Source organism: Carcharhinus amblyrhynchos, unplaced genomic scaffold, assembly GCF_965287045.1.
Source record: "Carcharhinus amblyrhynchos unplaced genomic scaffold, sCarAmb.v2.hapA scaffold_512, whole genome shotgun sequence".
Classification (NCBI taxonomy): Eukaryota; Metazoa; Chordata; class Chondrichthyes; order Carcharhiniformes; family Carcharhinidae; genus Carcharhinus; species Carcharhinus amblyrhynchos.
Genome location: NW_027650252.1, coordinates 59,291 through 86,051, shown reverse-complemented (window position 1 = coordinate 86,051; position 26,761 = coordinate 59,291). Strand labels below are relative to the sequence as shown.

General features: G+C 51.1%; 1 protein-coding gene across 2 annotated transcripts; it reads right to left on the bottom strand.

The window, feature by feature from the left end:
- Positions 1-1,483: 1,483 nt before the first annotated feature.
- idh3g (isocitrate dehydrogenase (NAD(+)) 3 non-catalytic subunit gamma) lies at positions 1,484-25,459 on the bottom strand. 2 transcript variants are annotated; one of them, XM_080183991.1, is made up of 14 exons: positions 25,345-25,459; positions 22,343-22,390; positions 19,201-19,215; positions 16,820-16,917; positions 15,578-15,693; positions 14,131-14,191; positions 12,605-12,737; positions 11,654-11,787; positions 8,461-8,563; positions 7,913-8,059; positions 7,016-7,110; positions 6,348-6,408; positions 5,705-5,829; positions 1,484-2,348 (listed from the first exon to the last, which is right to left on the bottom strand). In XM_080183991.1, exons 1-13 carry the CDS (start codon positions 25,414-25,416, stop codon positions 5,728-5,730), a joined length of 1,185 nt encoding a protein of 394 aa, XP_080040117.1. In that variant the 5' UTR covers positions 25,417-25,459; the 3' UTR covers positions 1,484-2,348; positions 5,705-5,727. The 2 variants fall into 2 exon arrangements, with proteins under 2 accessions (XP_080040117.1, XP_080040118.1); XM_080183992.1 differs by lacking the exon at positions 19,201-19,215.
- Positions 25,460-26,761: the final 1,302 nt, after the last annotated feature.

Sequence of the window (26,761 nt, the reverse complement as noted above, 5' to 3'; positions counted from 1 at the left end):
ATCTCCCCTCATTCTTCTACGCTCCAGGGAATAAAGTCCTAACCTATTCAATCTCTCTCTCTGTAACTCAGCTTCTCAAGTCCCGGCAACATCCTTGTGAACCTTCTCTGCACTCTTTCAACCTTATTTACATCCTTCCTGTAACTAGGTGACCAAAACTGTACACAATACTCTAAATTTGGCCTCACCAATGCCTTATATAACCTTACTATAACACTCCAACTTTTATACTTGATACCCCGATTTATAAAGGCCAATGTACCGAAAGCACTCTTTACGACCCTGTGACGTCACTTTTAGGGAATTCTGTACCTGTATTCCCAGATCCCTCTGTTCAACTGCACTCTTCAGAGTCCTACCATTTACCCTGTACGTTCTACTTTGGTTTGTCCTTCCAAAGTGCAATACCTCACACTTGTCTGCGTTAAATTCCATCTGCCATTTTTCAGCCCATTTTTCTAGTTGGTCCAAATCCCTCTACAAGCTTTGAGAACCTTCCTCACTATCCACTACACTCCCACCCGGGCCCAAAAACCACCCCCGCCAACATCTCCTGTCCCTCTCGCAAAGGATGAAGGGTGCTTGCAAATATGCAGCCCTCCAACTGCCTTAGACACCCAGTAGCTGAGAAAGCAGACTTGATTCAGGGGGGCAGCCGAGGCATCACTCTGCACATATCAAGATACCACCACCAGCCTCCAGTCTGTAACTCATTCCCGGGTGTCTGTTATTCTGTGTATAAACCGCCCCGAACTCCTCGATTAGATTCCAGTCTGTAGCTCACTCCCGGGTGTCTGTTATTCTGTGTATAAACCGCCCCGAACCCCTCGATTAGATTCCAGTCTGTAGCTCACTCCCGGGTGTCTGTTATTCTGTGTATAAACCGCCCCGAACCCCTCGATTAGATTCCAGTCTGTAGCTCACTCCCGGGTGTCTGTTATTCTGTGTATAAGCCGCCCCGAACCCCTCGATTAGATTCCAGTCTGTAACTCACTCCCGGGTGTCTGTTATTCTGTGTATAAACCGCCCCGAACCCCTCGATTAGATTCCAGTCTGTAACTCACTCCCGGGTGTCTGTTATTCTGTGTATAAACCGCCCCGAACCCCTCGATTAGATTCCAGTCTGTAACTCACTCCCGGGTGTCTGTTATTCTATATATAAACCGCCCCGAACCCCTCGATTAGATTCCAGTCTGTAACTCACTCCCGGGTATCTGTTACTCTATATATAAACCCCCCCTGAAGCCCTCGATTAGATTCCAGTCTGTAACTCACTCCCGGGTATCTGTTACTCTATATATAAACCCCCCCTGAAGCCCTCGATTAGATTCCAGTCTGTAACTCACTCCCGGGTATCTGTTATTCTATATATAAACCACCCCGAACCCCTCGATTAGATTCCAGTCTGTAACTCACTCCTGGGTACGTGTTGAATGTTGATAGAAACAGCAGATGCAGTGAAGTAAATGTCAGATTCTTCCAGCACAGTTTAAATATCGCTTTATTTGATTAATGATCTGGTGCAGAAACTGATCGTGCTCGGAATGTTGGACTTGATCAGCGAAGCTTTGACTGCTGTGGGCACATGCTCAGCATGTGGAATGGGAGCAGACACTGACCCGACAGACAGGGAGCAGCACACATGGCAGGGTTACCAGGGGAGGGGCAAGCCAGGCAACGAGCTACGAGCGCAGTGCGACACCGGGGGAAGGTCAGAGTGTTACCGAGATGCCTCATTCTGAGCGGTTCGAGAGAGAGGGGGAGGGAGGGAGGGGCAGGACAGAGAAAAAAAAGAGAGACAGACAGGAGACAGGGGAGGGCGAGAGAGGGGAGGGGAGGGGAGGGACAGGTAGAGGGGGAGTTCTGTCCAGTTCGGGGTTAAGCAGAGCCAGTCTGCAAACTGGAGTGCCACACAGACAGACAGCACGGCCGTGGGTGGGTGGATGGAGAGGTTGGGGCACGCGTCTCATTCTGAAATTCAGAATCACAGAATTGGACGGGCGGAGAAGGGGAGGGGAATAATTAGTGAAACCCTTTAAAACGATGAGACACAGCCTCGCTAGCCGGCAATGGGAAGACTGAGGGAGTGTGTGTGTGCAGAAATCCGGACAGAAGCAGCAGCTGGAGGAGACGCCCTCCTCTCCTGGATCGACGGGCAGTTCAGCGCAACACGGAGGCCGAACAGCCAGCAGGTGGCACCAAACCCCCTTAAACCACCCACACACACACACACACACACACACCCACACACACACCCACACACACACGGCGACAGCAGAAGGAAACATCTCGAACATCACTGGAGAGAGGAGGCAGGTAGCTGGAACATCCGGCACGTTGGACAGCATCTGGAGAACAAAAAAAGGCAGAAGTGGGATATCCAGCATCTTCTTTTCCTGCTTCAGTAATGACTTGCACTTGCACGTGACACTTTGGAACAGACAATCCCCCCTCCCCTCCCCTCCTACCCCACCGCCCTGCACCCCCCCCCACAACACACACACACACACACACACACACACACACACACACACACTCTCCTTTTTGCCAGAGTGTAAATGAGACTGGGGACAAGATATTCAGGCAGGAAAGGTGGGTTACGCCCAGGAATCAGGCACAGTCCGTTCAGCCCATCTAATCTGCTCCCTCCCAGTTCCATACTTCAACTCCATGTCCCTGGAATCCACCCCTCCGCCCCCCCCAACCCCGACCCCCGACAGACCAAATATCTGTCCAATCAAATGTCCTCAACACTGGACAGCAGGGCTGGACAGCCCCAAAGATTCGCAACAGTTTGAGTGAAGAAATTTCTCCTCGACTTAGTCCCAAACAAACAATCACCCACCGTGCCCGCAGCTCTCCACCACCACCCCCCCACCATGTTCTAGATTTCCCACTACGCAGAGACAATCTCCCATCGCCACCCCGTCAAACCACCACCACCCCCCCCCACCCCAACCCCGCCCTCAGAATCTTGTACATCTCAACAAGCTCATCTCCCATTCATCGAAACTCTGGAGAATGTCAACCCGATTTACTCAGCCTCTCATCGCAGGACCACCACCCCCCCCCCCCTCCCCTAGGTCCCTCCTTATCGCACAGACCCCCAATCTACTGAACATTCGCCATGCCAGCCTCCAATACTGCCTTAACAATGGGGAGACCAAAACTGGGCACAATTTTATTCCCGAAGTGGTCTCCCAGAAAGTCCTTTGTTCCTGTACTCCAGCCCCCTCACGGTGAAGGTTAAGGTGTGACTGTCCTTTCAACTCCTTGCTGTACCTCAACATTAACTCTCCGTACCTTGTACCAGTCACCCGAGTCCCTCTCTCTGAACACTGACATAAGACAATAAGAAATAGGGACAGCAGCAGGCCATTCAGCCCCAAGCCCTGCTCTGCTGTACCATGAGATCATAGTCATCCTGTTTACGTTTCGAATCCCTCACTTCCCCCTCTACTCCCCCACCCCTGCCGAACAACCCTTTGACTCCCTTGCTTCACAAGAATCTCTCTCTCTCTCTACCTCAAAAGTATTCAATGCCCTGCCCTCCCCCGTTCTCAGTCACGAGAGGACCAGCACTCCTTTCATTTACTTGTTTCCGATTTAGATACCTGCAGAAACTCTCGCTCTCCGTTCTCCCATTCCTAGCTGGCTTCCTCTCGTACTCCAATTTATTCCTCTAGATGAACTTTTTAATCTTTGCCGTTCTTTATCCCCTGACCAGTCAAGCTGACCTGCCGCTCACCCTTGTGCTGTTTTTATGCTTCTTCCTCGTGTCTGATGCTTTCCTGAGCTTCTTTGGTTAACCACAGTTAGCGGCACGGCGGCGCAGTGGTTAGCACTGCTGCCTCACAGCGCCAGGGTCCTGGGTTCAATCCTGCCTCAGGTCACTGTTGTGTGTGGAGTTTGTATGTTCTTCTCCTGTCTGTGTGGGTTTCCTCCGGGTGCTCCGGTTTCCTCCCACATTCCAAAGATGTGTGGGTTAGGTGGATTGGCCGTGCTAAATCAGGGAGGTTAGCAGAGTAAATAGGTGGTGTTACGGGAATAGGGCCTGGGTGGGATTGTGGTTGGTGCAGACTTGATGGGCTGAATGGCCTCCTTCTGCACTGTACAGATTCTATGCCTCTCTAACCAATACACTCGAGTCTCTCTCTCTCCAAACAACATTTACAGGTTTTGCATCTTTTTCAAAAATATTCTGGTTTTCCCATCCTTAGGGCCAGGATGAATAAACCTCATGCTTCCCCACACACTGCACACCATCTGGAACCATGCTGCACGCTCACCTAACCTGTCTATATCTCTTTGTGTCCCCCTCACAGCTTACCTTCCCATCTAGATTTGTATAAAGCAGCAAACTTTGCTACAGCACTCTCTGACTCTTCATCCAAGTCATCAATATTGATTGTAAATCGCTGAGACCCTCATCAATGATACTTGGGACTCTCCACTAGTCACTGCCTGCCCACTTGAACATGTCTCATTTATCCCTACTCTCTGGTTCCTGTCCATTAACTAATCTTCTATCCATGCTAATCCGTCAGCCTCAACTCCATGAGCACTTATCTTGTGTATTACCCTTTGTGTGCAATGTCCTTGATGCCTTTTGGAAATCCAGGTATCTACTGGTTCCCCTTTATCTACCCTACTAGTTACATCCTCAGAAGCTCAATACCAACCAGGGCAAAGCAGCCCCCACTCAGTTGACACGCTAACCAACACCACCTTCAACCTTCACTCCCTCCATCACCGACGCACAGCGGCAGCAGTGTGTACCGTCTACAAGATACACTGCAGCAACTCACCAAGGCTCCTTCAACAGTGCCACCCAAACCCGCCACCTCTACCCCCTAGAAGGGAATCATGTCTTTTGGGGATTGCTGTCACATTCTGGGGACTGAGTGGGACAGTGGGAAGGGTTCGGTTTGACACGAGCGAGGCTGGAATCAGGGAGAGCACAAGCCTCGTCCACTCCCGTGTCAGATTCGATCACACTCTGCAGGGCCCAGTCTGAGGGGACGCAGCTAACACCCAGCCGCATCGATGGGGGGGGAGAGGCACAAATCTGGTAAGCCTGGCAGTGGGCCACACAGATCAAAAGTAGCAAGTCCGATCCCTGGGGCAGTACGGGGGAGAGGACAATCTTGGTGGACGTGGGAGTCGCAGGTAGAAGCAGGCTGCATTCCCAGGCTGTGACGAGGAGCATGTTCAAGGGGGAAATGGGAGAGACTGGGTGGGGGAAGCAACCTGGCAGGGGTCAGCCCATCACTGACAGAGCGACGTTGTGCTGTGTTGAGGATCTGAAGTTTAATTCGGAAAGATTTAAACAGCACCGTTCCCCGAATGATGTCCAAGGACAGGGAATGGGTCAGGCTCTGCTGACAGTGAGATCCAGGAACGGGGTGAAGATAATTCCCAGCCCTGGTGTAACCCTGGCATTAATCCCTGGGTGCGCCCTCAGACTTCTGCATTTACCCATCCTGTACCTTCAACATTGCTCCTCGTATAACCGAGAGATACTCTGCGTATATTCCAGAATGAACTGCCCTGGTATTGCCCCTGCAAACACACACACACACCCCCACACCACACAATTGTGCAGTCTCAGTGTGTACTTCTCATACATGCCCAATGTTACCACTGCTGGCAATATATAGCCAATCCCCAGCCCGCAGATACCCACTTCCCCCCTTCCATTTACCCCCATCGTCTCCTCTCCAGGCTTCACACCAGGGCTGGTCTGCCTCTGCTGTTCTGGATCAGCTGGGTGATAGCTTGAACAACATCCATTGTGGTCCCCAATCCTCCGATATCAGGAGTGTGCAACTAAACAGAGAGACACAGAGAGAGACAATGAGAGTGAGCACAGTGCGCAAGAGCGAGCGCCCGAGGGGGATGTGGGAGGATCAGCCAGTACGCAAGAGGGTGTGAACAAGAGAGAGAACGCTCGGGATTAGATACAGAGTAAAGCTCCCTCTACACTGTCCCCCCATCAAACACTCCCAGGACAGGTACAGCACAGGGTTAGATACAGAGTAAAGCTCCCTCTACACTGTCCCCATCAAACACTCCCAGGACAGGTACAGCACGGGGTTAGATACAGAGTAAAGCTCCCTCTACACTGTCCCCCATCAAACACTCCCAGGACAGGGAGATACTTGGGGTTGAAATAATGACATATAGAGGCCTGGCACAAGCCTGACCATGGGCTGGTTGCTATGGTGACAGATAAGCAGCTATTGGACACAGTGTGGGTGCCTGGCCCTCACTCGCCATTCAATTGGTTTGAACAGTGGCGGGAATCGCAGCGCTGGATCGGAGGGAGAAGAATATGTCTCACTCACTCGATGTTCATTCATGGTGGTCATGACAGCGTTTCGGATCAAAGTGGCAAAGTTATGCAGCCTTGGGAGAGAAAAAAAATTAACAGGCATGAGGAAAAGGATAGAGATATGACACTCCCCTGTATGGAGTTATCAACAATTAGATTCCAGTCTGTAACTCACTCCCGGGTATCTGTTATTCTATATATAAACCACCCCGAACCCCTCGATTAGATTCCAGTCTGTAACTCACTCCCGGGTATCTGTTATTCTATATATAAACCACCCCGAACCCCTCGATTAGATTCCAGTCTGTAACTCACTCCCGGCTATCTGTTATTCTATATATAAACCACCCCGAACCCCTCGATTAGATTCCAGTCTGTAACTCACTCCCGGCTATCTGTTATTCTATATATAAACCATCCCGAACCCCTCGATTAGATTCCAGTCTGTAACTCACTCCTGGGTATCTGTTATTCTATATATAAACCGCCCCGAACCCCTCGATTAGATTCCAGTCTGTAACTCACTCCCGGGTATCTGTTATTCTGTATATAAACCACCCCGAACCCCTCGATTAGATTCCAGTCTGTAACTCATTCCCGGCTATCTGTTATTCTATGTATAAACCGCCCCGAACCCCTCGATTAGATTCCAGTCTGTAACCTGCCCGTTGATCTCCCTACTTGAGATGGTCGAGCATCAGACAGCTAGCCAGCAGCATGGCAGTTGGATTCGCAATGTTCTTGTTGGCGATGCTCTTGCCAGTGTTTCGTGTGCCCTGAGGGGAAGAATCAGAGCAGAAATATTGCCTAATTGAGTGAGAGGCTGGCTGCGTTCCTCTGGGGTGTTCAGCCATTAAGGTGCCGTTAGGGGAAAGTTTATAAAGCAACCTGACTGAGGCATTCCTGCAGGTTAAATTGATTGCTCTGTAATCTTTGCCCCACCAGTGGGTAAAAACCAATTTGCGCACAGCAAGATCCCAGAAACAACATTCATTCCTGTGAGCAGAGGTTCGGTTCCTGTGACGTTGGCTCAACGATGACTTCAAGACACTGGGGAAAACTGGGGCAACACGGTGGTTAGCACAGCTGCCTCACAGCGCCAGGGAACCGGGTTCAATTCCCGCCTCGGGTCACTGTCTGTGCAGAGTCTGCACGTCCTCCCCGTGTCTGCGTGGGTTTCCTCCGGGTGCTCCAGTTTCCTTCCACACTCCAAATATGTGCAGGTTGGGTGGATTGGCCGTGCTAAATTGCTCCTTAGTGTCAGGGGGACTAACAGGGTAAATAGTGGAGGGGGGAGGTGGGGGGAGAGCAGGATTATGGGGATAGGGCCTGGGCAAGATTACGGTCAGTGCAGACTCAATGGGCCAAATGGCCTCCTTCTGCACTGTAGGGATTCTACGTCAGGGACCACTTTCTCGAATACTGGCCGTGTAATGTTTTGTATTATTCTGTGAGGAAAACGGATCTTGGTTTTTACATTTCACCATGAAAAGCAGAATCTCTGACAGCGCGGCGCTCCCTCCGCACCGACCCGCCCGCAGCTTGCAGTGTTGCGATCGCTCCCAGGTGGATACTCACCGTTTCAAACACTGCGTAGTCCTTGCCGTAGTTGGCACCTGGTGCCAGCCCAGGCCCACCGACGAGGCCGGCGCAGACGTTGCTCACCACGTTGCCGTAGAGATTGGGCATCACCATCACATCGAACTGCTGCGGCTTCGAGACCAGCTTGAGGGGGACGGGATCGAGAGGAAACAACGTCCAGTTAATCGAGCGGAGCCGGGATGGACCTACACAGCCTGGCGTCGGTCCGCAATGTGCCACCGGGTCACCCCTCCCTTCCTCTCCAGCAGCAGCTGGCGACGGCTGGAGCGTCGCGGTGAAATCTGACCCACCTCGTACCCACACTGCCCGCAGCGCCCCAAGGCAGGGGCTGCGATTGGATTGGCGACCTGTTACTGGCACAGCGCTCGGGGTCAGACACCATGTTGACCCATTCATGGCCCCTATTGGGGTCTATATACCAGGGGAGTGCCCGAGGCCCACCAGGCGAGTAGGACGAGTCCCAGGGTATGGCACCCTGTAACCCACATCCACACATGACGCAGGGTGGGGGGAGGGTTCTTCACCTGCATGGTGGTGTTGTCCACGATCATGCTGTCAAAGGTGATATCCGTGTAACGTTCCGCCACCTCGTTACAACACCGCAGGAACAGGCCGTCAGCAAGCTTCCTGAAACACACAATAGTGACACGTTAGAACCTGCGTCTAGCCCCCCTCCAAACACTCCTCTGCATCGGCAAAGCCCCCCCCGACATCCCAACCGGCCCTGCACTGCCCTCTGGTAAGGTCAGGCTGAAGGAGGGCGAGAGAGAGAGAGAGAGAGAGAGAAGGGGGGGGGGGGGGGGAGAACGGGGGCAAGGTTTAGAGAAGCTTTCCCGCTGCTTGGGCCAACTCGTATCTTGCTCCATTCACCCTCCTGCTGCCTCGCACCCTGCTCAGAACACACCGCCACTCAAAGCTTCCTCATCCTCGATTCAAATATAGATTATAGGGATAGGTGGTCAGGAAGGCGAATGGGATGCTGGCCTTCATAGCGAGGGGGATTGAATATAAAAGTAGGGAGGTCTTGCTGCGGCTGTATAGGGCATTGGTGAGGCCGCAGCTGGAGTACTGTGTGCCGTTTTGGTCGCCGCATTTACGCAAGGATATTTTGGCCTTGGAGGGAGTGCAGAGGAGGTTTACTAGGCTGATACCGGAGTTGAGGGGGTTGAGCTATGAGGAGAGGCTGAATAAACTAGGCTTGTACTCGTTAGAGTTTAGAAGAATGAGGGGAGATCTCATTGAGACGTATATGATGATGAATGGGATGGATAGGATAGAGGTGGAGAGACTCTTCCCGCTCAGAAAGGACAGTAGGACTAGGGGGCACAGCCTCAAGATAAAGGGGGGGCGGTTTAGAACAGAGTTGAGGAGGAACTTCTTCACTCAAAGGGTGGTGAATCTCTGGAATTCTCTGCCCGTTGAAGTGGTGGAGGCTACCTCGCTAAATATTTTTAAGACGTGGGTTGATGGGTTTTTGATAAGCGAGGGGATTAAGGGTTATGGGGAGAGGGCGGGAATGTGGAACTGAACCACGACAGATCAGCCATGATCTTACTGAATGGCGGGATAGGCTCGAAGGCCTACTCCTGCTCCTATTTCTTACGTTCTTATGTTCTTATACAGATAGTCTAAGTGAGTGGGCGAGGGTCTGGCAGATGGAGTACAATGTTGGTAAATGTGAGGTCATCCATTTCGGTAGGAATAACAGCAAAATGGAGTATTATTTAAATGGTAAAAAAATGCAGCATGCTGCTGTGCAGAGGGACCTGGGGGTCCTCGTGTAAGAATCACAAGGAATTGGTTTGCAGATGCAGCAGGTAATTAAGGCGGCAAATGGAATTTTGTCCTTCACTGTCAGAGAGATGGAGTTTAAAAACAGCGAGGTTATGTTGCAGTATATAAGGTGCCGGTGAGGCCACACCTGGAGTATTGTGTACAGTTTTGGTCTCCTCACTTGAGAAAGGATATACTGGCACTGGAGGGGGTGCGGAGGAGATTCTCTAGGTTGATTCTGGAGTTGAGAGGGTTGGTTTATGAGGAGAGACTGAGTAGACTGGGACTATACCCACTGGAATTCAGAAGAATAAGGGGAAATTTTATAGAAACATACAAGATTATGAAGGGAACAGATAAGATAGAAACAGGAAAGTTGTTTCCACTAGCAGTTGAAACTAAAACTAAGGGGCCTCAAAATATGGGGGAGCAGATTTAGGACTGAGTTGAGGAGGAACTTCTTCACTCAAAGGGTTGTGAATCTGTGGCATTCCCTGCCCAGTGAAGCAATTGAGGCTGCCTCACTGAATGTTTTTAAGGTAAGGATAGATAAATTTTTGAACAGTAAAGGAATTAAGGGTTATGGTGAGCGGGCGGCTAAGTGGAGCTGAGTCCATGAAAAGATCAGCCACAATCTTATTGAATAACAGAGCAGGCTCGAGGGGCCAGATGGCCTACTCCTGCTCCTAGTTCTTATGTTCTTAAATCCCACTGCAGCCCGGATGGCCCCCCTCGCTGTCCCTGCAACCTCCTCCAGCTGTCCCCACCTCCCCGTCCCTGCAACCTCCTCTAGCTGTCCCCACCTCCCCGTCCCTGCAACCTGCTCCAGTCCCCCTCTCCTCCTCTGTAACCTCCTCCCCATCCCTATAACCTTCTACAACCCACCCTGTCTCTGTAACCTCCTACAATCCTCCGAGATCTCTGCACTCTTCCAATTCCAGCCTCTTGAGCATTCCCGATTCCCATCGCTGCACCATCGGCAGCTGTGCCTTCAGCTGCCTGAAGTGCCCCAAGTTCTAGGATTCCCTCCCTAAACCTCTCCACCTTTGCCCGTCTCTCTCTCTCTCTCTCCTTTAAGACACTCCTTAAGAACCGGCCCCTGTGACTGAGTTGTCGGTCGCTTGTCCCTGATATCTCCCGATGGGGTTCAGGGTCAGATTCTGACTGATTGGTACTGCTGTGAAGCGCCTTTGGGAAGTTACACTACAGAAAAGGCGCTACAGAAATGCAAGTTGTTGTTTCTCTCCATGCTCCATTGTAGAGTCACGTTGCCAAGTTGTGGCATTTGTGGATTGGGAGGGGATGTTACTCACTCCTGTGGTGACTGGGAGCACCTTACTCTCGTGGCATCTCAAGGGGCAGGGCCCGCACTCCGACCTTTAACCCCCGGTAAAGTATCACTCAACTTTCGCCATCTCTCGTGGCCCCAGAATAACAGGGGTACAGACCCCTGTCTTTCCAGTGGCCTCTCACCACTTTGGACACTCCATCCACTATCAGCACACAGCGGCAGCGGTGTGTACCGTCTACAAGACGCACTCGCCAAGACTCCTTCGACAGTGCCACCCAAACACGCCACCTCTACCCTGTAGAAGGACAAGGGCAGCAGATGCCACGGGGAACACCCACCACCTATAAGTTCCCCCTCCGAGCCCCCCACCCCACCCTAACTTGGAAATATATCGGCCGTTACTTCACTGGGTCAAAATCCTGGAACTCCCTCCCTAACAGCGCCGTGGGTGCACCTACACCACACGGGACTGCAGCGGGTTCAAGATGGCGGCTCACCCACCACCTACCCGATGGCCAATTAGGGATGGGGGATAAATGCCAAGCCCTGCCAGCGGCGTCCACGTCCACCATGGAAGAAGAAACATTGCACGCCGGAGCAGGGGTGTGTGTGTGTGTGTGTGTGTGTGTGTGTGTGTGTGTGCGTGTACTCACATGATGTTCGCCTTGTGCACTGCCGTGACCTTCTTTCGACCCTTGGCGCGCGCCACTTTGAAGGCGTACTCCGCGATGCGCCTCGAGTTGTGCTCGGTGATGATCTTCAGACTCTCCACAACTCCTGCCACGCTCTGCGGACAAGAACAGGCCGCAAACAAGTCACTAAAAGGGGGGCTAGCGCACAGCAAGATCCCACAAAGAGCCACCAACTAAATCCACCTGGAGCACTGGGTACAGTTCTGGTCATCTTACCCTTACTAAAGGAGGGGACATACTCGTATAGGCCTTGGTAGTGAATTCCACACATTCGCCACCCTTTGGGTGAAGAGATTTCTCCTCAGCTCAGTCCTAAAATGTTTACCCCATTATCCTCAAACTATGACCCCTGGTTCTGGACTCCCCCACCATTGGGAACATTCTTTTTGAATCTACCCTGTCTAACCCTGTTAGAATTTTACAAGTCTCTATGAGATCCCCTCTCACTCTTCCAAACTCCAGTGAATATAATCCTAACCGGCTGTCTCTCGTCATATGACAGACCTGCCATCCCAGGAATCAGCCTTGTAAACCTTCGCCGTACTCCCTCTATAGCAAGGGCATCCTTCCTCAGATAAGGACACCTAAACTCCACACAATACTCCAGGTGTGGCCTCAACAACGCTCTGTACAATTGCAGCAAAACATCCCTATTCCTATACTCAAATTCTCTCGCTACGAAGACCAACATACCATTTGCCTCCTTCACTGCCTGCTGCACCCACGCGCTTACTTTCACACTGAACAGTCCCCCTCTGAAATGGCCACTCCGTTTCAAGAGGATGGGCAAGAAACGCTGGCTCATGAGTAATTAAATTTTTAAAAAACTAGGGCACCCGAACAGCACCCGACACACCTCGCAGCACCCGAAACATGCAGGATCTCTGCAAAGGAGCTGTCTGCGGCTCTCACCTCATGCTCCAGGTTGCTATACTCTCCCTCGGTGTTCTCCCGGATGATCAGGATGTCAATGCCCTGGTGCCTGGTCTGCACGCCCGGCAGGCTCTGGCAGTGTATCACGTTGGCATAAAGGTCCAGGCTGGTCCTACGGTGGACAGAGAGAGAGAAAGAGAGAGAGAGGACAAGTATAACACAGCTAGAGCCAGCGAGATTCAGCTTTGGTACAGGGCAATCCACAAGAGAAAGCGTTTTCCAACACAATACACAGAAACTAAAAGCCCTTCCAGCCTGCTCCGCCATTCATTCTGGTCATGGCTAATTATCAAATTCAATATCCTGATTCCCCATTTCCCCCCATATCCCTTTAGTCCCAAGCGTTATATATAATTTCTTCTTGATATCAGACAATGTTTTGGTCTCAACTACTTTCTGTGGGAGTGAATTCCATACATTCACCACCCCCTGGGTGAAGAAATTTCTCCTCACCTCAGTCCTAAATACCCCTTATCTGGACACCCCCCAGAATGGTGAGAATTACAGCTCAGGAAGAGACCAATTGGCCCACTGTGCCTGTGATAGCCCCTTTAAAAGAGCGCTCCAATTGGTCTCAGATTCCCCCCACCGCTCTCACAGCCCCAATATCGCTGCCAATCTCTCCCCTTTCCGTATTTCTCCAATCCCACTCCCTCGTCCGAAGGTGAAGCTGCTCCCACCTCCCTTTCAGGCAGCACCTTCCAGGTCACAACTCGCTGCGTCAAGCACAAAATCTCCCCCTCCCCCACTCCTGGATCTCTCACAGCTTCTCTTCAATTCAGACAGACACACACAAACAACCACCCCCACCCCACCCAGGTTTTTGACCGTCCTGCAGCTCGTCATTCACTCAGTTGAAGCCACCGTGTGACAGTGACAGCCTCAGTAAAATCTCCCCCCCTTAATCTTCTCTACTCTCGAGGAGAATGATCCCAGCTTCTCCCAGTCTCTCTCTCTCTCTCTGCATGAGCTGAAATCCCCTCAATCCTAAGTCACTGACACCCTAATATGGTGAGGGGCGTAGAACATCCAGCCTGATAGTATTCCAGCATTATTTTGGTATTCTATATATAAACCACCCCGAACCCCTCGATTAGATTCCAGTCTGTAACTCACTCCCGGGTATCTGTTATTCTATATATAAACCACCCCGAACCCCTTGATTAGATTCCAGTCTGTAACTCACTCCCGGGTATCTGTTATTCTATATATAAACCACTCCGAACCCCTTGATTAGATTCCAGTCTGTAACTCACTCCCGGGTATCTGTTATTCTATATATAAACCACCCCGAACCCCTCGATTAGATTCCAGTCTGTAACTCACTCCCGGGTATCTGTTATTCTATATATAAACCACCCCGAACCCCTTGATTAGATTCCAGTCTGTAACTCACTCCCGGGTATCTGTTATTCTATATATAAACCACCCCGAACCCTTCGATTAGATTCCAGTCTGTAACTCACTCCCGGGTATCTGTTATTCTGTATATAATTCAAAGTTACCTCAGCAGGTTGTTACTTGATTTGTGCGATGGGGGCATATTGTGGTTGGTTTCTATATTCCCTGTAAAACAAGAATCGAGAGTGTTAGGGAATGCATGACCATGGGAAAACAGTGCACCCTCTCGTTATGAGTAACACCACAGGCGAATAGCCAGGACATCAAAAAGGCAACACTGAGCCTTCTCTGCTTCTGTCACATTCTGAGCTAAGGCCTTTAACATTCGCTCCTTCCACCATTGTGGCTGTCTGTCTGCGGTGCGTACCATCTATAAGATACACCGTCAGAACTGAGAGGCAGTGAAATACAAAAGGGAGACATTCAGCCCATCGATTCCATGCTGGTTCTCCTGTACACCAGATATTGCAAACATATGTAGAGGGATAGCTAGTATTGAGGAAGCAGAGGGGTCTGCAGAAGAACTTGGATAGGTTAGGAGAGCGGGCAAAGAAGTGGCAGGTGGAATACGATCTGGAAAAGTGTGAGGTTATGCACTTTGGAAGGAGGAATGGAGGCACAGACTATTTTCTAAATGGGGATATGCTTGGGACATCAGAAACACAAAGGGATTTGGGAGTCCTTGTCCAAGGTTAACATGCAGGTCCAGTCGATAGTTAGGAAGGAAAATTCAATGGTAGCATTCATGTCGAGAGGGCTAGAATACAAGAGCAGGGATGTACTTCTGAAGCTGTATAAGGCTCTGGTCAGACACCATTGAGAGTACTGAGAGCAGTTTTGGGCCCCATATCTAAGGAAGGACGTGCTGGTTTTGGAAAGGATCCAGAGGAGGTTCACAAGGATGATCCTGGAATGAAGAGCTTGTCATATGAGGAATGGTTGAGGATTCTGGGTCTGTACTTATTGGGAGTTTAGAAGGATGAGGGAGGGGGTCTTATTGAAACTTACAGGATACTGGATAGAGTGGACGTGGGGAGGATGTTTCCACCAGTAGGAAAAACTAGAACCAGGGGACAAAACCTCAGACTGAAGGGACGATTCTTTAAAAACAGAGATGAGGAGGAATTTCTTCAGCCAGAGAGTGGTGAATCTGCGGAACTCTCTCACAGAAGTCTGTGGAGGTCAGGTCATTGAGTGTCTTTAAGACAGAGATAGATAAGTTCTTGATTAATAAGGGGATCAGGGGTTATGGGGAAAAGGCAGGAGAATGGGGATGAGAAAAATATCAGCCATGATTGAACGGCAGAACAGACTTGATGGGCCGAGTGGCCTAATTCTGCTCTTATGTCTTATGGTTAAATCCAGTCACTCCATTCTCCCCGAACCCCCATCCCTCACAGGGCTCTGCAAATTTTATCCCCTCAGCTCTCCCTCGAATTCCCTTTTAATAACCGTGCATTTCTCCACTTGCCCACCTCCTCCCTGAACAAAGCCCACCCCCTCCTCCTCTCACAACCTGCCCCCAACCCCCATCCCCACGACTCCAGTCACCCTTTAGCGCGACGCGGTTCCTCCGAATGGCAGTCAGCACGCCCTCGATTCCGGCCTTGTTGTCGAGGGAAGGATGCACATCAACCACCTCGAAGTCGACAGGTACACAGGCACACCTTTTATGAGGAAGGAGACTGGCGTCACACAAGGTCACAACTATTCCCGGCCCCACTGCTAAACCCCTGCCCCATGCCCCCCTCTTCCTTAAGCCCCAGTCTCGATTCTTTTCAATACCATCCTGCCTGCTCATTCACCTTCCAGGATCTGCTGAATGGAAGTTCTGGTTGCCCTCTTCCCCTCATCCTGATTCACACCGAGGGTGGTCCTGTACACCCCTCGCCCACAGTTGCTCGATGACTTACCTCTGACCGACAACCCCTCCAATATCAAACTCTCATCTTTGTTTTCAAATAGGCCCATGGCCCCCTATCTCTGTAACCTCCTCCAGCCCCTACAACCCTCCCTATCTCTGTAACCTCCTCTAGCTTCTAGAACCCTCACTATCTCTGTATCCTCCTCCAGCTCTACAACCGTCACTACCTCTGTAACCTCCTCCAGTCCATACAACACTCCCTATCTCCATAACACTCTCCAGGCCCCACAACCCTCCCTATCTCTGTAATTTCTTCCAGCCCCCGAAGCCCTTCCTATCTCTCTAACCTCCTCCAGCCCCTGGAGGCGTTTTGCATTGGGACTGTGTACAGTGGGAGTGAATGGGAAGGGGTTTGGGTCCATTGGGATTGCATACGATAGCTGTGAATGGGAAGGTTGGTGGGCTCATTGGGATTGTGTACAGTGGCTGTGAATGGGAAGGTGAGTGGATTCATGGGATTGTGTACAGTAGGAGTGAATGGGAAGAGGTTTGGGATTGGGATGTAGTACAGTGGCTGTGAATGGGAAGGGGTGTGGGTCCATTGGGATTGTGTACAGTAGGAGTGAATGGGAAGGGGTTTGGGTCAATTGGGATTGCATACAATGGCTGTGAATGGGAAGGTTGGTGTGCTCATTGGGATTGTGTACAGTGGCTGTGAATGGGAAGGTGAGTGGATCCATTGGGATTGTGTACAGTGGGAGTGAATGGGAAGGGGTTTGGGATTGGGATGTAGTACAGTGGGTGTGAATGGGAAGAGGTTTGGGATTGGGAATGTGTACAGTGGGAGTGAATGGGAAGGACTTTGGGATTGAGATTGTGCACTCAGACCCAGTGCTGCTCTCTATCCTGTCTCGTACAGCTTTTCTCACCTGAAAACATCTCGGACGTGTCGCATCAGTTCAGGACCAATCCCGTCGCCCGGGATCATGGTGACTGTGTGTCGGCCTCCATACATGGCCGGGGGAGGCTGCAGAACAAAGAGATGGCCAGTGTGAGGCGAAAGAGATCTCAAAGACAAGGCATGCTGTATTCATCATGTGCAGTTAACAGGAAACTCACGGCTCCAATGCTCAGCTCTGAATGACTGTTACCCCGCTAACATGTTTCTGCTGCTGCTGCTTTCCGGATCAAACACCTCTCCCGATTATATCCACTAGCCTTCCGCTGACAGGCATGGGAGATGGAGGTGACTGCCTCGCTAGATACTCCACCTCACTATTGAGACACCCCAGACATTGCAAGCGTTCCTTTCCCAAAAATCCCAAGCCATACTTTAACATCGACCCTTTCCGGAAGCCTCCGGCAGTTTCCTCTTCAAAGCTCCTCCAGCTTTGCATCCACTGGGTGGGAGAGCGCCTTGGAAAGTCTATCCTCTATCTCAGTGTCCTCGGACACAAGAGTCAACTCCCTCAGGGAGATATCTGTACACTGACTGGTATCCCTCCAACCCTCCCTATCTCTGTAAACGCCCCCAACTCTGTCAACCCTCCCAATCCAGCCTCTACACCCTCTGTATCTCTGTAACCTCCTTCAATCCCTACAGCCCTCCCTATCTCTGTAACGCCCTCTAACCCCTACAACCCTCCCTACCTCTGTAACCTCTACAACCCTCCAAGATCTCTGCACTTCTCCAATTCCAGACTCTCGAATATCCCACAATTCCCATCACTCCACAATTGGTGGCTGTGCCTTCAGCTGCCTGGGAGGCCCTAAACTCCGTAATTCCCTCCCTCAATCTCTTCATCCCTCTCCTCCTGTAAGACATTCCTCAAAACTGACCAAGCTTTTGGTCGCCTGTTCCCCCGCTATCTCCTCAAGTGTCTCGGGGTCAAAGTCTGTCTGATTGATGCTCCCATAAAGCCCCTTGGGGACGTTTTACTGGCTCATTGTCGTTGTAACCGAACCCTCGGTAAGAGGGTGGGGTGGGGTGGGGGCTAAAAGACCACCCACTGCAGCCCATCACCCCCCAGCAGGGTCACTCGATAACTGGAACTAGTCTGTTGTTACGTGGGGACTGAGGACATTGAAAACAGAAGCCAGCGCTCCTCCAAGGTGCAGTAATGATCCATCCCTGGCAAGGAAGGCACTGCATTTGTCTAGCACCTGACACAGACCCAGGATCCTCAAAGCATTTGGCCAACAATAAGTCATAAGAGTTTTACAGCACAGAAAGAGGCCTTTCAGCCCATCATGTCTGCGCTGGCCAAAAAGTACCTGTCTATTCTAATCCCACTTTCCAGCACTTGGTTCGTAGCCTTGTATGCTGTGGAGTTTCCAAGTGCTCATCTAAATGTTTTTTTTAGCGTTGAGGGGGTCTCTGCCTCCACCACCCTTTCAGGCACTGAGTTCCAGATTCCAACCACTCTCTGGGTGAAAAAGCTTCTCCTCAAATCCCCTCTAAATCTCCTGCCCCCCTTATCTTAAATCAATCCACCACCACCACCCCTCCCCAGCCCGGTTACTGACCTCTCTACGAAGGAGAAAGTTTCCTTTCTTCCTCATAATTTTGTTTTTGGAAGCAGGATCCCAGGTGAAATGTGGGAGGCAAGTTAGCAAAAACAGAATCGACTCTCAGTTTTAGGATTGCTGGCTGAGGAATATAAATTGGCCTCAGGGGACTGAGAGGACTCCCTCCTCCTCCTCCTCCTCCTGCACCCCAAATGCCCCTGGATGATTCTCTTCAAACAACGCTAATGGAATTCTCTACATTAACTTGGGAATTCAGATGGAGGACTCAGATTTACCATCTCGTCATGAAAAATAGCATCCCAACAGTGCAGCCTCCGCACCCCCACCCCCAACAAGCACCGGCCCTCCCACAGTGCAGCCCCCCCCTCCCCCGCACCGATCCTCCCACAGTGCAGTGTCCCCCCCCACCCCAACAACAGCGCCGATCCTCCCACAGTGCGGCGCTCCCTCAGCACCGACCCTCCCTCAACATTGACCCTGGGAGTGGACAGTCAGTCCTGCCCATGGGAACTCAATGGAGTTGTGGTGGACCCATACCCCTGACCTTCAGACTCAGAGGGGAGAGAACGACGAATTCAGTTTCTATACGCAATCTGCTATCTAACCAGCTAAGAACTAGAGGTACGTGAGGCTGTAGCAGCTGAGGGGAGAAATGTAGGAGAGCGTGGAGCTCATTACACATTCGTGGGGGTTGCATGGAACCAACCAAGCACCGTGGAGCATTTCCCACCCAAAGCCAAATTGCGTCAACATCAAAGGAAGTTCACCGAAAAATACTTACAATTGATTCTTCGGTCTGATTGAAAGGGAGGAGAAAGGAAGAAATTAGTTAAACACACACCAAGCAGCCAGTGTTGCCTCATTATTGCACAATGACATTGCCCCGAGCGCAAGCAAGCTCCATTAGTACCCTGTGGGAAAATGCACCACACCAGAGCGGCTTGCAAAGAGCCTTCCTGTGAAAAAGGATCCGACAGGCTACCAGCTGTGCAAAGATCACGCCCCAGCTAACCCAGCCCCGAGCCGGACTCACACTGAAGTCTGTGCCTCCAACATCAGCAGCTGTGTATATGGAGTGGTCATCATTGCGTCTCACTACTTAGACTGTAGGAGTGAATGGGAAGGGGTTTGAGTCCATTGGGATTGTGCACAGCGGGAGTGAATGGGAAGGAGTTTGGGATTGGGATTGTGCATAGTGGGAGTGAATGGGAAGGGGTTTGGGATTGAGTACAATGGGAGTGAATGGAAAGGGGATTGGGATTTTGTACAATGGGAGTGAACTGGAAGGGGTTTGGGTCCATTGGGATTGTGTGCTGTGGAAGTGAACAAGAGGAGGTTGGGACTGAGACTGTTTACATTGGGAGTGAATGGAAGGGGGTTTGGGTTCACTGGGATTGTGTACTATGGGAGTGAATGGGAAGGGGTTTGGGCCATTTGGGATTGCGTGCAATGGGAGTGAATGGGAAGGAGTTTGGGATTCAGTTTGTGTACAGTGGGAGTGAATAGGAAGGGGTTTGGGTCCACTGGTGTTGTATACTATGGGAGTGAACAGGAAGGGAGTTGAAAAGGCAACAAGGAATCTGAGGTTTTTGGAGAGATGTGGAAGGAGGGTTTCTGAGATCTCCCGTTTCACACTCTTCATTCTCCCTGGGTCGATTGGGCAGCGGGATGGAGGATACAACCGAAGGAATTGGTGGGAAGAAATTATATGGATTATTGTCGTGAGCCTTAAGGCACAAAAATGAGAGTTTGCTGATCCTCCAAACGCATTCACAGGACACTGGAACAAGGTGTGGACTGACAGTGGCTGGGGGCATTGGGTGATGAAGGGAGCCAGTGAATAGGGAAGGAACCAAGGTTGGGGAAGAAGAACTTGAGGGGGGCAATGTGTCGAGTGAAGAAGCAGCATAGATGGTAACATCAACAGAGGCTGGATTAAGCCTCATTTCCATAGAGAGGTGGAGGGACGCAGATGCTGGGGTAGGACACAGGGTAGGAGAAGGAATATCTCTACAGGAATCGGAACACACACCATTTGGGATAAGGAAAAATAACAAAAATTTGTATTTATATTGCAGCTCTAGCTTGGCAACATGGCCCCAGGGTTGATAATCAGACAGAATCTGACCCTGAGCCACACTGGGAGATATCAGGGGCAGGTGACAAAAGCTCAGTGGAATGTCGGTTTTTAAGAAGTATCTTAAAAGGGGGAGAGAAGGATAGACAGGGGAAGTTAGGTATGGGGGCCGGGTCAGGGGGTGGCAGGGTGGGGGTTAGGACCATCGTTGCTTAGGGCCCCAACAGGCAGCTGAAGGCATGGCCGCCGATGGTGGAGCGATAGAAATCGGGGGATGCGCAAGAGGCCGGAATTGGAAGAGGGTTGTAGGAAGTTACAGGGATAGGGAGGGTTGTAGGGACTGGAGGAGGTTACAGGGATAGGGAGGGTTGTAGGGGCTGGAGGAGGTTACAGAGATAGGGAGGGTTGTAGGGGCTGGAGGAGGTTACAGGGATAGGGAGGGTTGTAGGGGCTGGAGGAGGTTACAGAGATAGGGACGGTTGTAGGGGCTGGAGGAGGTTACAGGGATAGGGAGGGTTGTAGGGGCTGGAGGAGGTTACAGGGATAGGGAGAGTTGTAGGGGCTGGAGGAGGTTACAGGGATAGGGAGAGTTGTAGGGGCTGGAGGAGGTTACAGGGATAGGGAGGGTTGTAGGGGCTGCAGGAGGTTACAGAGGTAGGGAGGGTTGGAGGGGCTGGAGGAGGTTACAGAGATTGGGATTGGATTGTGTACAGTGGGAGTGAATGGGAATGAGTTTGGGGTTGGGATTGGGATTGTGCATAGTGGGAGTGAATGGGAAGGGTTGTAGGGGCTGAGGAGGTTACAGAGTTAGGGAGGGTTGTAGGGACTGGGGGAGGTTACAAAGATAGGGTGAGGCTGAGAACATCAAAGAATTTAAACGTACGCAGGAGAATTTTTAATCAGAGATGTGGCTGATCCGGGTGCCCGTGTGGGTCAGCAAGCAGAACGAGGGGCAATGGGTGCTTATCTGCACAGTCGGACATGGCGGCGGGTGTGGGGAGCAGAATTTGCTGTGAGCTGAAGTTAGATCCCACTTAGGAGTACTGAGAGTAGACCTGGGCACCGCACCTTCGGAAGGACAAATTATCCTTGGAGGGAGTGCAGCATCAGGTGAGGAGAATGACATCTGGACTTCAGTGGTTTAATTATGGAGAGAAATTGTATAAATTAGAACTGTTTTCTCTAGAATTTAGGAGGTTATGGAGTGATATGATCAAAGTTTTCAAGCTACTAACGGGAAAAGACAGGATAAATTATTTCCACTGGTTGGAGATTCGAGAACTAGGGGGCATTGTCTAAAAGTGAAGGTCAGACTGCTCAGGAGAGGTGTTAGGAAGCATTGCTACACACATGGTAGCACGGTGGTTAGCACTGCTGCCTCACAGCTCCAGTGACCCGAGTTCAATTCCGGCCTCAGGTCACTGTCTGTATGGAGTTTGCGCATTCTCTCCGTGTCCACGTGGGTTTCCTCCGGGTGCTCCGATTTCCTCCCACACTCCAAAAAATGTCAAGGTTAGGTTGATTGGCCACGATAAATTGGCACTTACTGTCCCGGATTAGAGGGATTATGGGGTAAATACGTGGGGTTACAGAATTGGGCCTGGATGGGATTGTTGTCAGTGCAGACTCGACGGGCTGAATGGCCTCCTTCTGCACTGTAGGGATTCTATAATTCTACACCAGGGGAAGGAGTTTGAAATTCTCCTCCACAAACGGCCGTCAATGCTGGATCAGTTGGTAATTTTAAATCGGAGATGGATCAATTTTTGTTAAAGCAAAGGTGTTAAGGGTGGGAGAGTGAGGAGGGGGAGGGGGAGGGGGGGGGGGGGTTGATGATCAGACTTACGACGAACGCCGAGACCCCTCGATGAGCGGACATCATCGTACGGCAGGCCTGGAGGATCGAGACAGAGAACGAGGGTTAGCACCGACTGGGACTACCACCTGCCCGCATTACAATATCGAATGTCCACACACACTTCCAGCCCACAACCAGGTAGCTGCTGCCCTGACTCGCGGTGTAGGCCTCCATTACACACACGCACACTCACGCCTGGCAGAATACAAAATTAAATGTTTACACAATACTTTCCCGAATGCTGAAAGCTTCCTCGCTGCAGCATCACCGCTATTTCACCATAAGATCACCAGGTGGCTGCTTTCCTGTTTGAGGGAGGGGGGAGAGCTGACTGCTGGTGGATTAACCTGCAGATTGCCACACCTCAGGCAAGAGGCAAGGGTGAGACAGTGGGGCCTTCACGAATAACTTCAGCCGCCACAGGAGTTGAATTTGTGCTACTGGAATTGCTGTGCATAATCTTTCAGTGACCACAGTCCTCCCAGCTCATTTACCCCACCCTGACCTTCAAATCCACCAATCTGACTGCCCTATCTCTGTAACCTCCTCCAGCCTCTACAACCCTCCCTCTCTCTGTAACCTCCTCCAGCCCTCCCTCTCTCTGTAACCTCCTCCAGCCCCTACAACCCTCCCTCTCTCTGTAACCTCCTCCAGCCCCTACAACCCTCCCTCTCTCTGTAACCTCCTCCAGCCCCTACAACCCTCCCTCTCTCTGTAACCTCCTCCAGCCCCTACAACCCTCCCTCTCTCTGTAACCTCCTCCAGCCCCTACAACCCTCCCTCTCTCTGTAACCTCCTCCAGCCCCTACAACCCTCCCTATCTCTGTAACCTCCTCCAGCCCCTACAACCCTCCCTCTCTCTGTAACCTCCTCCAGCCCCTACAACCCTCCCTCTCTCTGTAACCTCCTCCAGCCCCTACAACCCTCCCTCTCTCTGTAACCTCCTCCAGCCCCTACAACCCTCCCCATCTCTGTAACCTCCTCCAGCCCCTACAACCCTCCCCATCTCTGTAACCTCCTCCAGCCCCTACAACCCTCCCCCTCTCTGTAACCTCCTCCAGCCCCTACAACCCTCCCCCTCTCTGTAACCTCCTCCAGCCCCTACAACCCACCCCGTCTCTGTAACCTCCTCCAGCCCCTACAACCCTCCCTGTCTCTGTAACCTCCTCCAGCCCCTACAACCCTCCCTGTCTCTGTAACCTCCTCCAGCCCCCACAACCCACCCCATCTGTCAGCTCCGCCAGCCCCTATAACCTGCCCCACCTCTGTAAGCTCCTCCAGCCCCTATAACCCTGCCTATCCCTGTAACCTCCTCTAGCCCCAGTACCCTCCCTATCTCTGTAACCTCTTCCAGCCCCTACAATCCTCCCTGTTTTTACAACGTCTTTCAGCCCCTACACCCTCCCTATCTCTGCAACCTCCTCCAGCTCCTATACCCCATCTCTGCAAACGTCCTCCAACCCCTACACCCTCCCTATCTTTATAACTATCAATCCATCGCGCAAACCAGCCATGATGACTCTGTTTACACTTCCCACTGCCTTGGCAAAGCAGCCAGCATAATTATCTTACTGAAGGTCAGGATGGGGTAGATGAGCTGGGAGGACCGTGGTCACTGAGAGGTTATGCACAGCAACTCCAATAGCACAAATTCAACTCCCACAGTGTCTGAGGTTATTCACAAAGCCCCCATGTCTCAACCTTGCCTCTTGCCTGAAGTTTGGCAATCTGTAGGTTAATCCACCAGCAGTCAGTTCTCCCCCTCAAATGCTTCCCAGACATTCTCTCTTCTACTTCCTTCCATTGGGAAAAAGATACAAAAGTCTGAGGTCACGTACCAACTGATTCGAAAACAGTTCCTTCCCTGCTGCCATCAGACTTTTGAATGGACCTTCCTTGCATTAAGTTGATCTTTCTCTACACCCTAGCTATAACTGTAACACTATATTCTGCACTCCCTTGTTTCCTTCTCTATGAACAGTGTGCTTTGTCTGTATAGCACGCAAGAAACAATACTTTTCATTCCATGTAAAAGATGTAGCAATAACAAATCAAATCAAAACCTCCTCCAGCCCTCTGAAGTTCCTGCGCTCCTCCAATTCTGGCATCTCGAGCATTCCCCAATTCCCATCGCTCTTCCATTGGCAGCCATGCCTTCAGCTACCTGGGGGCTCTAAGCTCTGGAATTCCCTCCTTAAACTCTTCCGCCTTAGTTTGAAACACACATTTTTATCCAAATCTAACACCTCCTTTATGTTGTGCAAGGTTACACTTCGTGTGTAGTGTGAAGGGCTATGGAATAAGGATTAGTTAGATTAGTCATTATCTCATCAACGTGAGAAACAGGCTCGTGTGGGGCTGAATGATCTCCTCCTGTTCCTGTGTTATAGGCTCGAGTGGGGCTGAATGGCCTCCTCCTTGTTCCTGTGTTACAGACTCAAGAAGGGCTGAATGGCCTCCTCCTGTTCCTGTGTAACAGGCCCGAGAAGGGCTGAATGGCCTCTTCCTGCTCCTGTGTAATTCACTACTGGTTACCCAAGTATTAAGCAAAACATTCCATTTTGCAAAGTAGGAAAGTTCAAGAGACTTTCCCATTAAGAGGGGAGGCTGGGGTGGGGATGGGTCAGTGCCCAAGAGCAAGCTACTTGGCGAGTTGTCCCTTTTGGAGAGCAGACTGATAGGGTCACTGTCCCTTTAAGAGGGCAAGCTAGTGGGGGGTTATTGTTACTTTAAGAGAGCAGGCAGGTAGTGAGGGGGTCACTGTCACTTTAAGAGAGAAATTTAGTTGGCGAGTTGTCCTCTTAGAAAGCAGACTGATGGGGTCACTATCCCTTTAAGAGAGTAAGGCGCCTGGTAGCCACTGTCCCTTTAAGGGGGCACGCTGGTAGTGGGTATTGCTTTAAGAGAGCATGCTGTTCCGCCGACCAAGGTGACCTCCGGGACCTGATCTGATGCAACGTGCCGAGTGTCCCCGGAGCCGCTCTGGTTACCTGGGCCGGTTGCTGAAATGACCTCCTGGCCGCTCCGCTCGCCCATCGCACCGTCAATGCTGCCGCCATCATCCCCGACCACCCGCTCCCACCGGGGAGCAGCACTGCTCATGCCCAGCGCTATACCTTCTGGGATCTGTAGTCCGCTCTTGCGCCTACAATTGAGCGCGTGAACTCAGCGCTGCGCATGCGCATATCCGTGTCCTGCCGTCTGCCCTTGATTATTGAACTAACTAGTGCGCATGCTCGCCGCTCTGCTCCCTGGGATATGTAGTTTGCCCTTGCGCCGGTGCTGATCATGTGGGCAAACTACTACGCATGCCTGGCGCTTTGCCCCCTGGGATCTGTAGTTCGCCCTTGCCCCTTCAACTGACCCCTGAGCCATGGGTTCAAATCCCAATGCATCTGAGAGAAGGTTAACCCGATTACTAATGCAAATCAGCCATGAGAAGCTGATCTCAATCACGGTGATTAGGAAATGACAATGTCAAATCAAGCCCAAGATCAAGTGCAATTTCTTAAGGGGTGGCACAGTGGTTAGCACTGCTGTCTCACAGAACCAGGAACCCAGGTTCGATTCCTGTCTTGGTCACTGTCTGTGTGGAGTTTGTGCATTCTCCCCATGTCTGCATGAGTTCCCTCTGAGTGCTCTGGTTTCCTTCCATAGTCCAAAGATGTGCAGGTGAGGTGGATTGACCATGCTAAATGGTCCCTTAGTGCCCAAAGATGTATATACTAGGTGGATTAGTCATGGTAAATTTGGTTATGAGGGGGGTCTCTTTCGGAGAGTTGGTGCAGACCCAATGGGCTGAACGGCTTCTTTCTGCACTGTTGGATTCTATGGTCCATGTCAACTTAGGTTTAGTGATATAGGAAGGACATGTTGCCTTGGTTGGAGTGTTTCAGCTATCAAGATAGGCTGGGGTAATTTTCCTTAGAGCAGAGAATGTTAAGGGCTGACCTGATCGAGATGTATAAAAGAATGAGGGGCCTAGATAGGGTGCATAGAAAGAAACTTTTCCCCTTAGCAGAGGAGGGATTGGTTTAAGTTACGGGGCAGGTAATTTAGAGGGGTTTTGAGGAAAACCTTTTTACCCAGATGTAGGAATCTGGAACCCGCTGCCAAAAGGGGTGGTGGAGGCTGGAACATTCACAACATTAAAGAAGCCACAGGAGGTGGGTGAGATCCTAAACAATTATCTTTTATCAGTATTTACCATGGAAAAAGACATGGAAGCTAAGGAACTCAGGAAAGTAAATAGAGACACCTTGAAAACCATTACAGTAGAGGGAGTGTTGGAGGTTTTAAAATGCATAAAAGAAGATAAATCCCCGGGATCTGCTCAAGTGTTTCCCAGGACATTGTGGGAAATTAGGGAAGAAATTACAGGACCCCTAGCAGAGATATTTGTATCAC

What these genes read in the sequence shown, in the direction of transcription:
- idh3g (XM_080183991.1), bottom strand. Translation starts at nt 25,416, where the DNA reads ATGATGGCGGCAGCATTGACGGTGCGATGGGCGAGCGGAGCGGCCAGG. An exon ending in GTGCACAAGGCGAACATCAT is followed by an intron (nt 8,564 to 11,653) that starts GTGAGTACACGC and finishes TGTGTGTTTCAG; the next exon opens with GAAGCTTGCTGACGGCCTGT. An exon ending in CTGATGCTCGACCATCTCAA is followed by an intron (nt 6,409 to 7,015) that starts GTAGGGAGATCA and finishes TTCTCTCCCAAG; the next exon opens with GCTGCATAACTTTGCCACTT.